The 12,111-nt window shown below is 33.6% G+C and overlaps 1 protein-coding gene across 7 annotated transcripts in view; it reads left to right on the top strand.

Moving 5' to 3' along the window:
* The window catches only part of LOC138692858 (ileal sodium/bile acid cotransporter-like), a 79,919-nt gene that overhangs the window by 56,551 nt on the left and 11,257 nt on the right, over positions 1-12,111 (top strand). For all 7 annotated transcript variants that reach the window (XM_069816143.1, XM_069816149.1, XM_069816146.1 and 4 more), the window contains exons 4-6: positions 2,580-2,842; positions 7,777-7,963; positions 8,375-8,552. In XM_069816143.1, the coding sequence (XP_069672244.1) occupies positions 2,580-2,842; positions 7,777-7,963; positions 8,375-8,552 (628 nt within the window). The remainder of the gene's footprint in view (positions 1-2,579; positions 2,843-7,776; positions 7,964-8,374; positions 8,553-12,111) is intronic.

The following is a 12,111-nucleotide window of genomic DNA, read 5'->3' as shown; positions in this document are numbered from 1 at the left end:
TCATCTCTGCTTATTTGATTTTATTCCAATCTCCTTTTCTTAATGTCCAAATTTCATATAGCAATATTGTTTCCGCCACAACTTCGTAGAATTTTAATATTGTATCTCTTCTAGTTTTCTTTTTTTTTTTTTTTTCAATTTCTAGCTATAATAATTATTCATGTTATTTTTTTTAAGTAATTAAATCTTCATCATGGTAATAAGTGGTATGACAGTCTTAAATACAGTAGAGTCCCGATTATCCAGATTTCAATTATCCGACCTTCCGTGTTATCCAGATTGCTTCTTTTTTTTTTTTAATTACAGTAGTGTATGTATTTACAGAAACATTTGTTAATAGGTGTTTACGAAGAATCTTAAAAATTAGATGGTCAGATATAATCACAAACTTAGAACTATGGAAGATAACAAATCAGAAAGAAATCACAATAGAAATCAAAAGACGAAAGTGGAATTGGATAGGGCACATAATCAGGAAAGAAGATGGAGCAGTAGAAAGAATGGCTTTGGATTGGAACCCCCAGGGTAGTAGAACAAGAGGAAGGCCAAAAAATATATGGAAGAGAACAGTTTTGGAGGAAATTGCTAGGGAGGGGAAAACATGGAGCGAAGTGAAGAAGTTGGCTACAAATAGGGTCCGATGGAGGCACTTTGTGAATGCCTTATGCTCCTCATGAGGAGATACAGGAGTTTGATTGATGTATTTACAGTATTGAACAATAACAACGTTTTTTAAAATCGGTTACATACTGTACTGCATTATGAATAAAAAATCGTTCATTATGTACATATGAGTAACGTCTTTCTACAGTACTGGGTTCAACCTTTGTTGCTTTAAGATTACAGAACCAAAAACCACATAGCACTCTCACCCTCCATATTATCCAGATTTTTGCTTATCCGGATTACCCTTGACCCATATAGTCCAGATACTCCAGACTCAACTGTGATTGAAATCAGAAACTTGTTCTAAAATTGTTCTATCATTTAATGTAATTTTTAATTGTGTTAGACATTTTCCTATGAAAGCCATTACTTTAGTTTTAGACATAGAAATTTTGAATCCATAACTTTAATTAATTAATTAATTAGTGGACTTACTCGTGTTAATTATGTAAGCCGCACAAACTTACATAATTAACATGAGTAAGTCCACTAGTTAATTAATTAATTATATTCAAGTGTTAAAAGTAGTGTACGCAAGATTCAAAATGGACCATAACTTTAACTCTTACTGCTGTAAATTTGAATAGTAAATTTACTATCAGTATAAATAATTATATCAAGAATTAATTTAATTCAATTTCTGCGTAATGACATCACTCATAATTATGATACAGTTTATACTATACAGGGTGATTCACGAGGATTTACCGCCACTTACAGATCTTTGAGTAAAAAATGCAATATAAACATGTGTCCTAATCTAAATATTTTTAGAGTTACATTAATTTGAAATTGTTAGTAAAATACCTTTTTTCTTTAGTTTTAAGGATAGAAGAATATTACAAATAGAGATTTAACTATTCGGAAGTATAATTTCTTTAATTGGCTAATGTTCTGAAGCTAAAAATGTGTTGTGAATTGCTTTGTACAGATTTTGTTTTTCAATTTTTAACTGAAAATTACATCATTCTTACACACTTATCACAAAATTGTTACGAATCATACGACTTTGGCAACTTAATTCTTTACAGTTTAATTATGCGTCCTAATGTACAGTCTTGAAGAATTTAGAAGAGTGACGTGATATGTAGCAATTGTGATAAATGAGTAAGAAAAATGTAGTTTTGTAATTAAAAATAGAAAAAGAAAATCATCTGTACGAAGCAACTATTGAATTCACAACTCATTTTTAGCTTCAGAATACTAGCTAATTAAAGAAATGATACTCCTGAATAGTTCATTCCTGATCTGTAATATTATTTTATCCTTAAAACTAAAGAATAATGGTATTTTACAAATAATTTCAAATTAGTGTAACTCTGAAAATATTGAGATTAGGACACATGTTTATATGACTTTTTTGCTCAGAATGTCTTCGGAAATCAGCTCCGTAAGTGACGGTAAATCCTCATGAATTACCCTATATAAAGTGTTATTTTTAAATATACCGGTACCCCTCCTTTTATTTTGTTTTAAATTCAAGATTGGATCTCAACACTAGATTTATATTTAAAAAACGCGAATAAAAGTTGCCATGTTATAAAAAAAAGTTCAAGATATGTGATACTTATTAAGTTAAGGTTGCAGATAGTACACACAAAATATCATGTACTAGTACCTTAAAACTATGTTGTCAATTCTTCATTCCTCATGAAGAAGTGGCATCACAGTGACTTGTTTTCTCGTTAAGGTAATAGATACTCTAACAAATACTGAATTCGAATAGAATAGAATAAGATATTGCCATGAAACAGTATGTGGCTGTATTAGACGATCATTGCATTAATAAATAGCCTTTTTGGCAGAAACTGTATCAGCGTTTTTTGTACAATGTTGTCTGTGCATTTTTGTGTAATATATTTCGTGCAAGTTTAGATGTATTGCTTTCTGATTTAAATCATATTCTGTTACAGCGATGATGCCACTGTGGATCTTCACGCTGGGCCATGTTATCTTCCAGCAGGATAAACTTGGAGTTCCTTACTCAAGAATTGGATCGTTTGCATTTGGCCTCGTTATCCCTTTGGCTTTGGGCTTCCTGATACAGAAGTATCTGCCGCGTGTGAGCAAAATAATGGTTCGAATTCTGAAGCCATTCTCCGCGCTTTTAATCCTGTTTATCATCATATTTGCTATAGTGACCAACCTGTACTTATTTGAACTGTTTACTTGGAAGGTGAGACTTAATGTAGAGTACATTTCTCTTATAAATACGTATATGTATGTATATATAATTTTAAAAATTACATTCGTGTAATGTGGACCTCACAATTTTGCATAGGGTGCCACGATTATTACATTTATTACATAAACACTTTCTTGCGAACGCACTATTATACCTAAATTTCATACCAAACGTACATTTATGCTTCCCTTCCTGCCCTTGACATATAGTTTTTATGCCTAGTCACTGCTTTATACCAATCATGAACTTATCTCCTATTTCTCTACTAAATAATATTTATTTTTCAATTCTATTTTTCATTATCATCTAGTAACATTTATTCATTTATTAATTTTAGTAGTATTAGTAGTATTTATTTATTTAACCTGGTAGAGATAAGGCCGTCAGGCCTTCTCTGCCCCTCTACCAGGAGATTCCAACTACAATATCAACAATAAAATTACAATTAGTATTAAATTTACAATTACAATTACAAATAATATTACAGTTAGTATTAAATTTACAATTACAATAAAATCAAAGTACGAAAAGATTACCTGAATAATTAAAGCTAGATAATTTATCATAGAGAAACAAAGAATATTTTATATTTACTGAATTACAAATTAAATCTAGAATAACAAAATTGTATAGTGATGAAATTACTGAATATTGAAGTATTTTGTGATAGATTAAAGAAACTATTTACAAGTAATCAATTACTGACCAAGTGCCTAGTAAGTTTTCGTTTGAATTCAATTTTATTTCGACAGTCCCTGATGCTAGCAGGTAGCGAATTCCAGAGTCTTGGCAGGGCTATTGTGAAAGAAGATGAGTATGAGGAGGTGCGATGGGATGGTATTGTTAGTATTGTTTCATGACGAGAGCGTGTGTTCAGATTATGGTGGGAAGAAAGGTAAGTGAAGCGAGACGACAGGTACGAAGGAATAGAAGAGTTCAAGATTTCGAAGAGAAAGAGAAGTGAATGTAAATTTCTTTTCTTATCTAGTTTAAGCCAACCTATTGCTTCCAGGGATGGGGTAATATGATCATATTTACGAACATTGCTTACAAAACGTACACACAAATTATGAGCATGTTGAAGTTTCATTTTGTTGTCGCTGGAGAGGTCAGTCAGTAAAATGTCCGCATAGTCGAAATAGGGAAATGCAAGTGTCTGCACAAGGGACTTTTTTAAGCAAGAGGGGAGATGAACATTTATCCTTTTTAGGACATGGATAATAGAATATACTTTTCTGCAGGTTTCTGTGATTTTACTATGCTGCTTATTCATTTCTCTACTTATTTTTTACATTTTTAACTAATATCATACTATCTTTTCCTATAATTCTTATCACCATTCATTACTTTGCACTATAAGAGTTTCGTTTTTTTTCTTCATTATTTTCTGCATCCTGTTACATTCACTCCCAACTAACTTTTAAAATATATATTGCATTTTTAAGCTTTTACAACTTTCCTGAAAAGTGTGAATTGTGAATTTACTCTTGAACTAAAGAACAGGGTGTATTTATATGACGGGAAGAAAACGTGAAAATTGCCAATAAATGTTTAATTGTATACCTAACACAAAATTCTATTCACAGCATAAATTGGTAACTATTTGAAACTAACTCTTCTTTGCTCACAGAGTAATGACTTAATTCTTAACATTTCTTGTTAGATCAAAGAAGTGTATCCTCTCGTGGGTACTCACCTTGTCGTGGTGAAGGAGCTTAAACTTGTTTAAGCTAACAAGTAACAAAGAGGTACCCACATAAGCTGCGTTAACACCAACGCAGTCCCACTATATTTTTCACTGCTTATGGTTCATGGAGTCCCTCAGTGTAAAATTCTCCAGAGGTAAAATAGCCCTGCAGTATATATTGACTACGCCCCACCTCTGGCTACTAGCATCTATAATGAACACCGATCAAAATACCCCTCATTTCTCGTGAAAAATAACAACTGAATAGACTACAGTGGACTTTATGTTGTCAGCAAACAGCTGGATACATTAAGAAGATTGATTGATTGATCAGAGAAGTGTAGGCTAAATACCATTATCTTCTTCTTCTTCTTCTTCTTCTTCTTCTATCAAGGTCTGGACCATTGATCCATTCTGGCTCCAATCTCAAAGCTGCCGACCACATCTCTTCCAAGGTCAACCTTGCCTTTTTCTTCCTGTAAGACCATCAGCATATTACATTTTTTGTCTCATACCGTTCGATGTGAAGGTGATTACACAAATGCCAGATGCAGTATGCTGCAGCCTTATATATGAAAGTATGTAATCACCGTCACATTGAACAGTCCGAGACAAAATTGTCCTGTCCAAGACAGAATGTTCGATGCAGTATGCTACCAGCCTAAGGATGTAGTTTATAATTTTCAGACATATTCTATCACTGTCCATTCTACAGACATGTTCATATCATTTTCCCTATATTCTTCTATTTTAACAATCAAGCTGAAGATTTGTAATTTTACATACTGGTATATCTTCATTGCGCTTGTTATCTATAATCGTGTAGCCAGCCACAAACCTCAGAAACTTCATTTCTGTGACATATATTCTTCTTATCATTTGTTTATTTATAGTCCATGATTCTGATTCATAACATTGCACGGATGATTCTGTACTTTTAAAATTTACAGCACCAGTCTTTGAACTGAACATAAGTAATGCTAACATGTGTTGTAAGGTGCCTGATTCTATATTTGCTACAGGTATTAACTTTAGTGATAAGCATGGTGCACAAATATCATAAATATTGTTATTCGTAGTAAAATGATATGAACGTTATCTTTTAAACAACCAGAACTCAGAACTCTAACCCTAGCTATTTAGCTTCTCGTTTTCAACATTTGTTCTCATACGCAATAGATACTCGCTTACAACACCATATCACACTCTCCATTCCTAAACACAGAATATCCTCCTACTCTTCATCTTTCACCGTCTCTGCAGCTCATCTCTGGAACTCATGTCAGAGACTATCGGACATTATCTAGTTTCAAAAATAAAGTAAGATTGCACTTTTCCAATTCAGATTCCCTTCAATTATAAGCCCTTTTCTCTGCGACAGTTTTGTAAATAATATCTTTTTCTTCCTTTCCTGGTCATCAACACTGAACTCTCTTGACCACCAGATGAATTTATTATCATAGCCTTTTTATTGTGGCTTTTATTTAAATTTAAGTTTTTTTTATTATCATATTATATTTCCTTTCTTCCTTACGTTTACCCTGTCAACTATTTGTACCGGTACCAGTGGCGGTTCCTCGGGGGAGGGAAGGGAGGAACGTCCTCCTCACATTTTTCTTCTTTTGAAAGTAAATACCAAATGAAATACATGCCTTGAAATTCGAGGAAGATTCGATAATTTTTAAGTTCACAGCTATAAGAAAACCTCGGTTGATCGAGTTTTAAACCACGCACACTCATGTGCTGCTAGAAAACTGTGAGAAGGGTGCGAGATTGTTTGTGTGGAGGAAAGTCAATCCATTCCTCCTTTACTGCAGTTAACACACATAGACAACAGCGCGCTAGCGGCCAGAGAAAGAAGCAGAGTTTTAAAGCAAGTAAATGGACGGAAAGGGAGGAGATCCTCCTCTGAATCAGCGCATGGGCGGGAAATAGAAACTGACTGGTCTTGCAGCAAGCTCGCTACCGCTGCCATCTAACGATACTGCATTCAACTAGACTATAACACGTCATCTAGGAGGAGACACAATAAAAACAGTTTTAACGCAAAGCTATGAAAGACACCATATAAACTTTTTTTTTTTAATTATAAATCAAAATATATTATTCATTGCACTTTATATAAGCTATGTTCATGGTTTGAAACTTTCGAGGATATTTGAAAGTTGAAGTTGGATTTATATAGAACAAAGAGGAAGTAGTTCTAAGTTAGTATTGCAGATCTTTTTCTCTGAAATTCACTTCCATTCATTGTCTACTAGACAGGACAACAGCCAAGTTGTCAGTTTTGTACAAATATATTTGAAATTGAAGGTACTGCAAACTACATTATTTTTAACATAAAAAAATTAATCGGTCACCGGCAGCTTTGAACAATAATAGTAGTATGACTTTACGAGAACTGATATTCTTCAAAAGCATTTGATACTGAACTTGTAAAATGTACATGTGGTAACACAGACCACGTGGGTGGGTGCAGTGTTCTCGCTTTCCTAACATATTATTTCTCATTACCATTTCCGTAAAACGGTTCCGGTTACGTGTTAGTAGCTGGTCTCTTCCAACACGTGTGATGCTGTAGGCCTAGTGTGCGTGAAAAATGCTGCGAGGTTGTGAATTTCCTTGTAATTGTTAATTTGTGCAATTATTCAACAATTAATGGAAGTGAAAACATATTATATTTTGGACAATTTAGGAAACTCAGTTTACAAAAACAGATTATTGCTATACAAAAGGGAAGGCCAACCCTAACACTACCTGGTCTTACATGTATGCATGTAGGCTAATTTGTAGCTTGTTTCTCTCAAGAATGTGTCATTTTGCGCTCTTAACTTCTTTCCTCCTCTTAAGAAATATGCAGGAGCCGCCACTGACCGATACTAATTAAGATAAACCTTAATTGAATATAACTTTCATAACCACTGATACTGCTTCAAAATGCATCCATCATGACATTGGACAAAAAATAAAAATCTTACCATTTCTCCATTACCTTTCCTCAGCATAGCTTTATGTAAATTGTTGGCATAATCCTGTAATAATCTTATATAATAATTACGGTACAAATTATTTGTTGAAGGGAAGGAGAGACACTATTTCAGATTGCTTCCAGAATTCAGCAACACGATGAAGTGAATATTAGATGCAGAGAACTTTTAAGCATTAAATAGTTTACCGTTTTCTCTTGCTTTCCAGACAACCATTCTAGTGTATAGTAACACTTTCTGTTTGTCCCCAGATTTTAGTGGCTGGCTTGGGCTTGCCATGGCTTGGATACCTCTGTGGCTTGCTGTTTTCCCGGTTGTGTAATCAGTCTCCTGATGATACTTTGGCAATATCGATAGAAACTGGGATACAAAATACTGGCATAGCTATCTTCCTGCTTCGATTTTCTCTTGGGCAACCTGAAGCTGATCTGACAACTGGTAAGTAGATTAAACATTTAGCAAGAGGAAATTAAAACATAAAATTTACAAAAGATTGATAAATGGGCAAGGGTGTAAGGGAAAGTGAATGTGTAGCATATAGTATTGTATTATATATATATATATCTTTTGTCCACGCCTGTGGAGTAACGGTTAGCACGTCTATCCCCGAAACCAGGTGGCCCGGGTTCGATTCCCGGTCGGGGCAAGTTACCTGGTTGAGGTTTTTTCCGGGGTTTTCCCTCAACCCAATATGACCAAATGCTGGGTAACTTATAGTGTTGGACCCCGGACTCATTTCACCGGCATTATCACCTTCATCTCATTCAGACGCTAAATAACCAAAGCTGTTGATAAAGCGTCGTAAAATAACCTACCAAATATATATATATATATTTCTTTTATTTTCAGTTGTTCCAGTTGCTGTTGCAATTATGACTCCGCTACCATTAATGGTGATGTACATCTATCACCGATGTTCAACAAGATGGTACAAGACGAAGGGATTTGAACTAAATACAGACGAGGAAGAGAAGGCAATTTCGGCTACATGTAGCACCACAGAACCTTTTGTCATAGGCCCTACAAAGTAAACAAAGTTCAGAATGCATTGCATTGATTAGTGAAAATAATCCTGTTAAACGGTACTTATGAATGAACTGACAAAAGTTTTAATTATTCTTCCTAATTCTGATCGAAATTTAAAGGTTTCTTTAAATTCATTACAGTTTTCTTGGACATAGCATTTTAAATCTATATTAAAAAATTGAGTTTTATATCTGAGTAAAAGCCACTTAATGTTTCATAATCCTTTGGACTTGTACTCTGTTTTGTCTTGCCTTTACATATTGTGCCAATCTTAGCCTAAAATATTTTATATTATCTATGTGATATGTGTAATTCTCTTAAACAAAATGTATTTAATACTTTTAGGTTCCTTTTCACTTAAAAAATCCTAAACAGTTTTAAAACTTGCTTAAAGTAAGTAATTGGTCTTTCAAAGAAATAACTAACACTGTTTTAATTTTTTAAGTGTTTCGATTTTTTAAACAATAGATACATTTTATGATGGGAAAATCAAAAGATCCTTCAGTTCATTCATTGGTAGTACAAGTAGCAATATGTAGTGAGACATCAGTATTCTTAGATATATTAATCCATGACATACAATACAATTACCTTTAATCAATGGTTACTGTTTCAGAAAAAGTAGTAAAACTTGTGTTTCTTTATTACTAGTATATAAAAAAGGTATTTTAAATACGATTGTCATTTCTTTGTTAAAGTTTCCAATATTTTCCACTAGTTGACTCATATTTTTGGGAACCTACTGTGTTACAAAATGTCTGATACCTGATAACTTTACTTTCCTGTAGATGAAACTCAAACTTTTACAGTTTTTTTAATAATAAATTTATTTTTGTCAAAAATAAAGAGTGTGATTCATTACTAAAGACATTTCATAGCAACAAATTGGACATAGAACAATTCTTTTTTCAGTATCTGACAAAAGTTTTTTACTTCCGGATCATTGTTCATTGGTGTTCTGTGACAACATTAATATGGAAATATTCTTATTATCATTTCAATAATTTCGTCCCAATTGAGAAATAAAAATACGAGGATGACCCCAGAAGTAATGCAGAAACTTGCTTCATTGGCATGCGTTTTATTTTTTCAATCCACTTACATCAAGATCGGTCAAAATAGTCCCCTTGGAGTGTTATGACTAGGGAGCGGATTTTTATGTGCTAAAAATTTAAATATATTTATTTTTTTTGTGTGTTAAAAAGTATGAAAATATTTGCTAAAAATAAAAAAACATTTCTTTTAAATATGATAAAAAATACCTTACTTAGCTTGAAAAAAAAATGTTACTAGGTACTCACCCACCACACTTGAGTGCTAGTAGTTTGTCGAGAATTGCAGTGAACAACAAAGGTCATCTCCAAATTCTCCATCACAAATGCATGCCGATTATCTCTGAACAACGACTTATACTGTGAAAACGATCTTTCCACATCACAGGACGTCAGACTTGCCTATTTAAAGAGAGGAATGTCACAAACACAAACACCGTCAATTTCACCTACAGGCACACCCTCCAATACTGGAGCAACTTTACACATTTTTTTATATCCACTGTTTTTCCCAAACACATTCTGGAATTTGTCCCTTAGTACTTGTACTTCTGAACCTGGTAGTGAGTCTAGTTTAATTTTCACGGCACGCACCTCCTTGTTTCAGACAACAGGCTTTTGGATGTTTCGAGTTTTTTATGGTGTCTCACAAAAAGCTTAGATTTGCTGATAGGAAAGCCAAATCGTTTTTTAAACAACCATCTTTCAATATATCTTGAAGGATATCGATTGACGAAGCCCGGTAACTGGGAATCACAACAAGATGTATTGCCTCACTTGATGGACATTAGCGAGAGGCGAGAGATTTGTTTAAATTTAATAATGTTCATACCCGAGTTCTTATCTGTTGTGTTTCACAAACAAGGCGTGGAATGAAATCATTTTCAGCAACAATAAACGTTCCTAATTATGTGTTGCAAGATCTCTCCTCCATGTCCATGTTAATTTATTCTCTAATAATAACACTGATATGCTGCCTAGCAGTTCTCAGAACTTTGAGGCGATACTATTACAAAAATGTAAAAATGTTTCACGGATACACCACACAACAGTTGGAAACACGAAGCAACCAAGAATTCTTAAAAAGTTAACGTACTTCTGAGTGACATAATTGCTTTAGTTTTAAAATGTTTAAAAGTTCTTGTAAAAAATTATTTACGTAAAAAAACTCCAAGATTTATGTGTTTATAATAGATTTCCTGAAAATATGCATTTACATATTTTTTTGTGAAAATATGTGTTTTTATGTGAAATAAAATTCGGGTTTTAAACTTGACATTTCATGTTCGGAATTTTTTACTTTCTTAATTGTGTTTTATCACACTCAAAAATAATATTTAATTACATAGGAATCCGCTCCTTAATTATGACTGCTTCCCAACATTGTGATAGCTTTTGGATGCCGCTTAATTCTCCTTTGAAGTTTAGGTGTCGGATATGTTGAGTCACAGCTGTAGTCAGGTCATTTAAAATTGCAAAAAGTTGACGCTAAAGTGCATTTTTCATTTCCCGGAAAATATCATAGCCAGGTGGATTCATATCCGGACTGTAGGCTGACTGAGGGAGTATTTCCTACTTGTAATCGGTCATACGGCATTCGCTGGCTCGGCGATTTGCAATCTTGTATTATCGTAGAGAAGCAGCACACCAGACTCCAATATCTGTAGTCAGTCCTGCCGAATTTTTGGACACAGTTTCCTATGGTCTGTATCTGCACATGTCATCCGTCTGTCTTCTTCCAAAACATTGGCAACAATTACTTCTACAGTGAAATCCAGTGATGATTTCAGTCTTCCAGTCTGTTGTTTGTCTTCTGTATCAATATGTCGGCAGAGATTGTTGGAGATTGATTTGTACTCTTGGCGGAGATTAACGTAAATTTTGGAAAATACAATTATTTTGAAATTGGAGTATTAACTCAGTATGAATATTACTTTCCAAATAATTAACATTAAAGGTTCGTTGGATTCTGGTAAAGGTGCGGTATGGCCAATAGACGATATTTGTTGGATTGAGACACTATTTAAAACACATTCATTAAAAAAGAAAAAAAAAACATGCAGCCCTCAAACTAACACTTTCAAATTATTACTGAAATGTTGAATTCTCCGTCTTTTGAGTTCACTAATGTAATCAGAACACCCGAAATGCCATGTAATGTCCGAAACAATTTGTTCGGATAACTGATTTTTCGCATAACCGATCATTTACAAAAACAAATTGTACTGGTGTCTTAGGAGCAGTATGGAACAAAGAAACACTGATATTAAACACAAAACTGTAGATATATATTTTGTATCACACATCTTACAAATAAAATAGAGAACTGACTAGCCAAGTTTCACAAGTTCTAAATGGCCATTAAAATAGGCCTACAGTTTAGGAAAATAAGTCCAATTTTTTTTTTTTCTTCAGAGCTGAGACTCTTTTCTTCGCAGCCAAATCTCGCGAACAGCACTACTGGAACTTCTACACACAACTTCTATGCACAAATTTGAATTTGCCGAC

This window comes from Periplaneta americana, chromosome 17, assembly GCF_040183065.1.
Source record: "Periplaneta americana isolate PAMFEO1 chromosome 17, P.americana_PAMFEO1_priV1, whole genome shotgun sequence".
Lineage (NCBI taxonomy): Eukaryota > Metazoa > Arthropoda > Insecta > Blattodea > Blattidae > Periplaneta > Periplaneta americana.
This window is presented reverse-complemented; position numbering and strand designations above follow the sequence as displayed.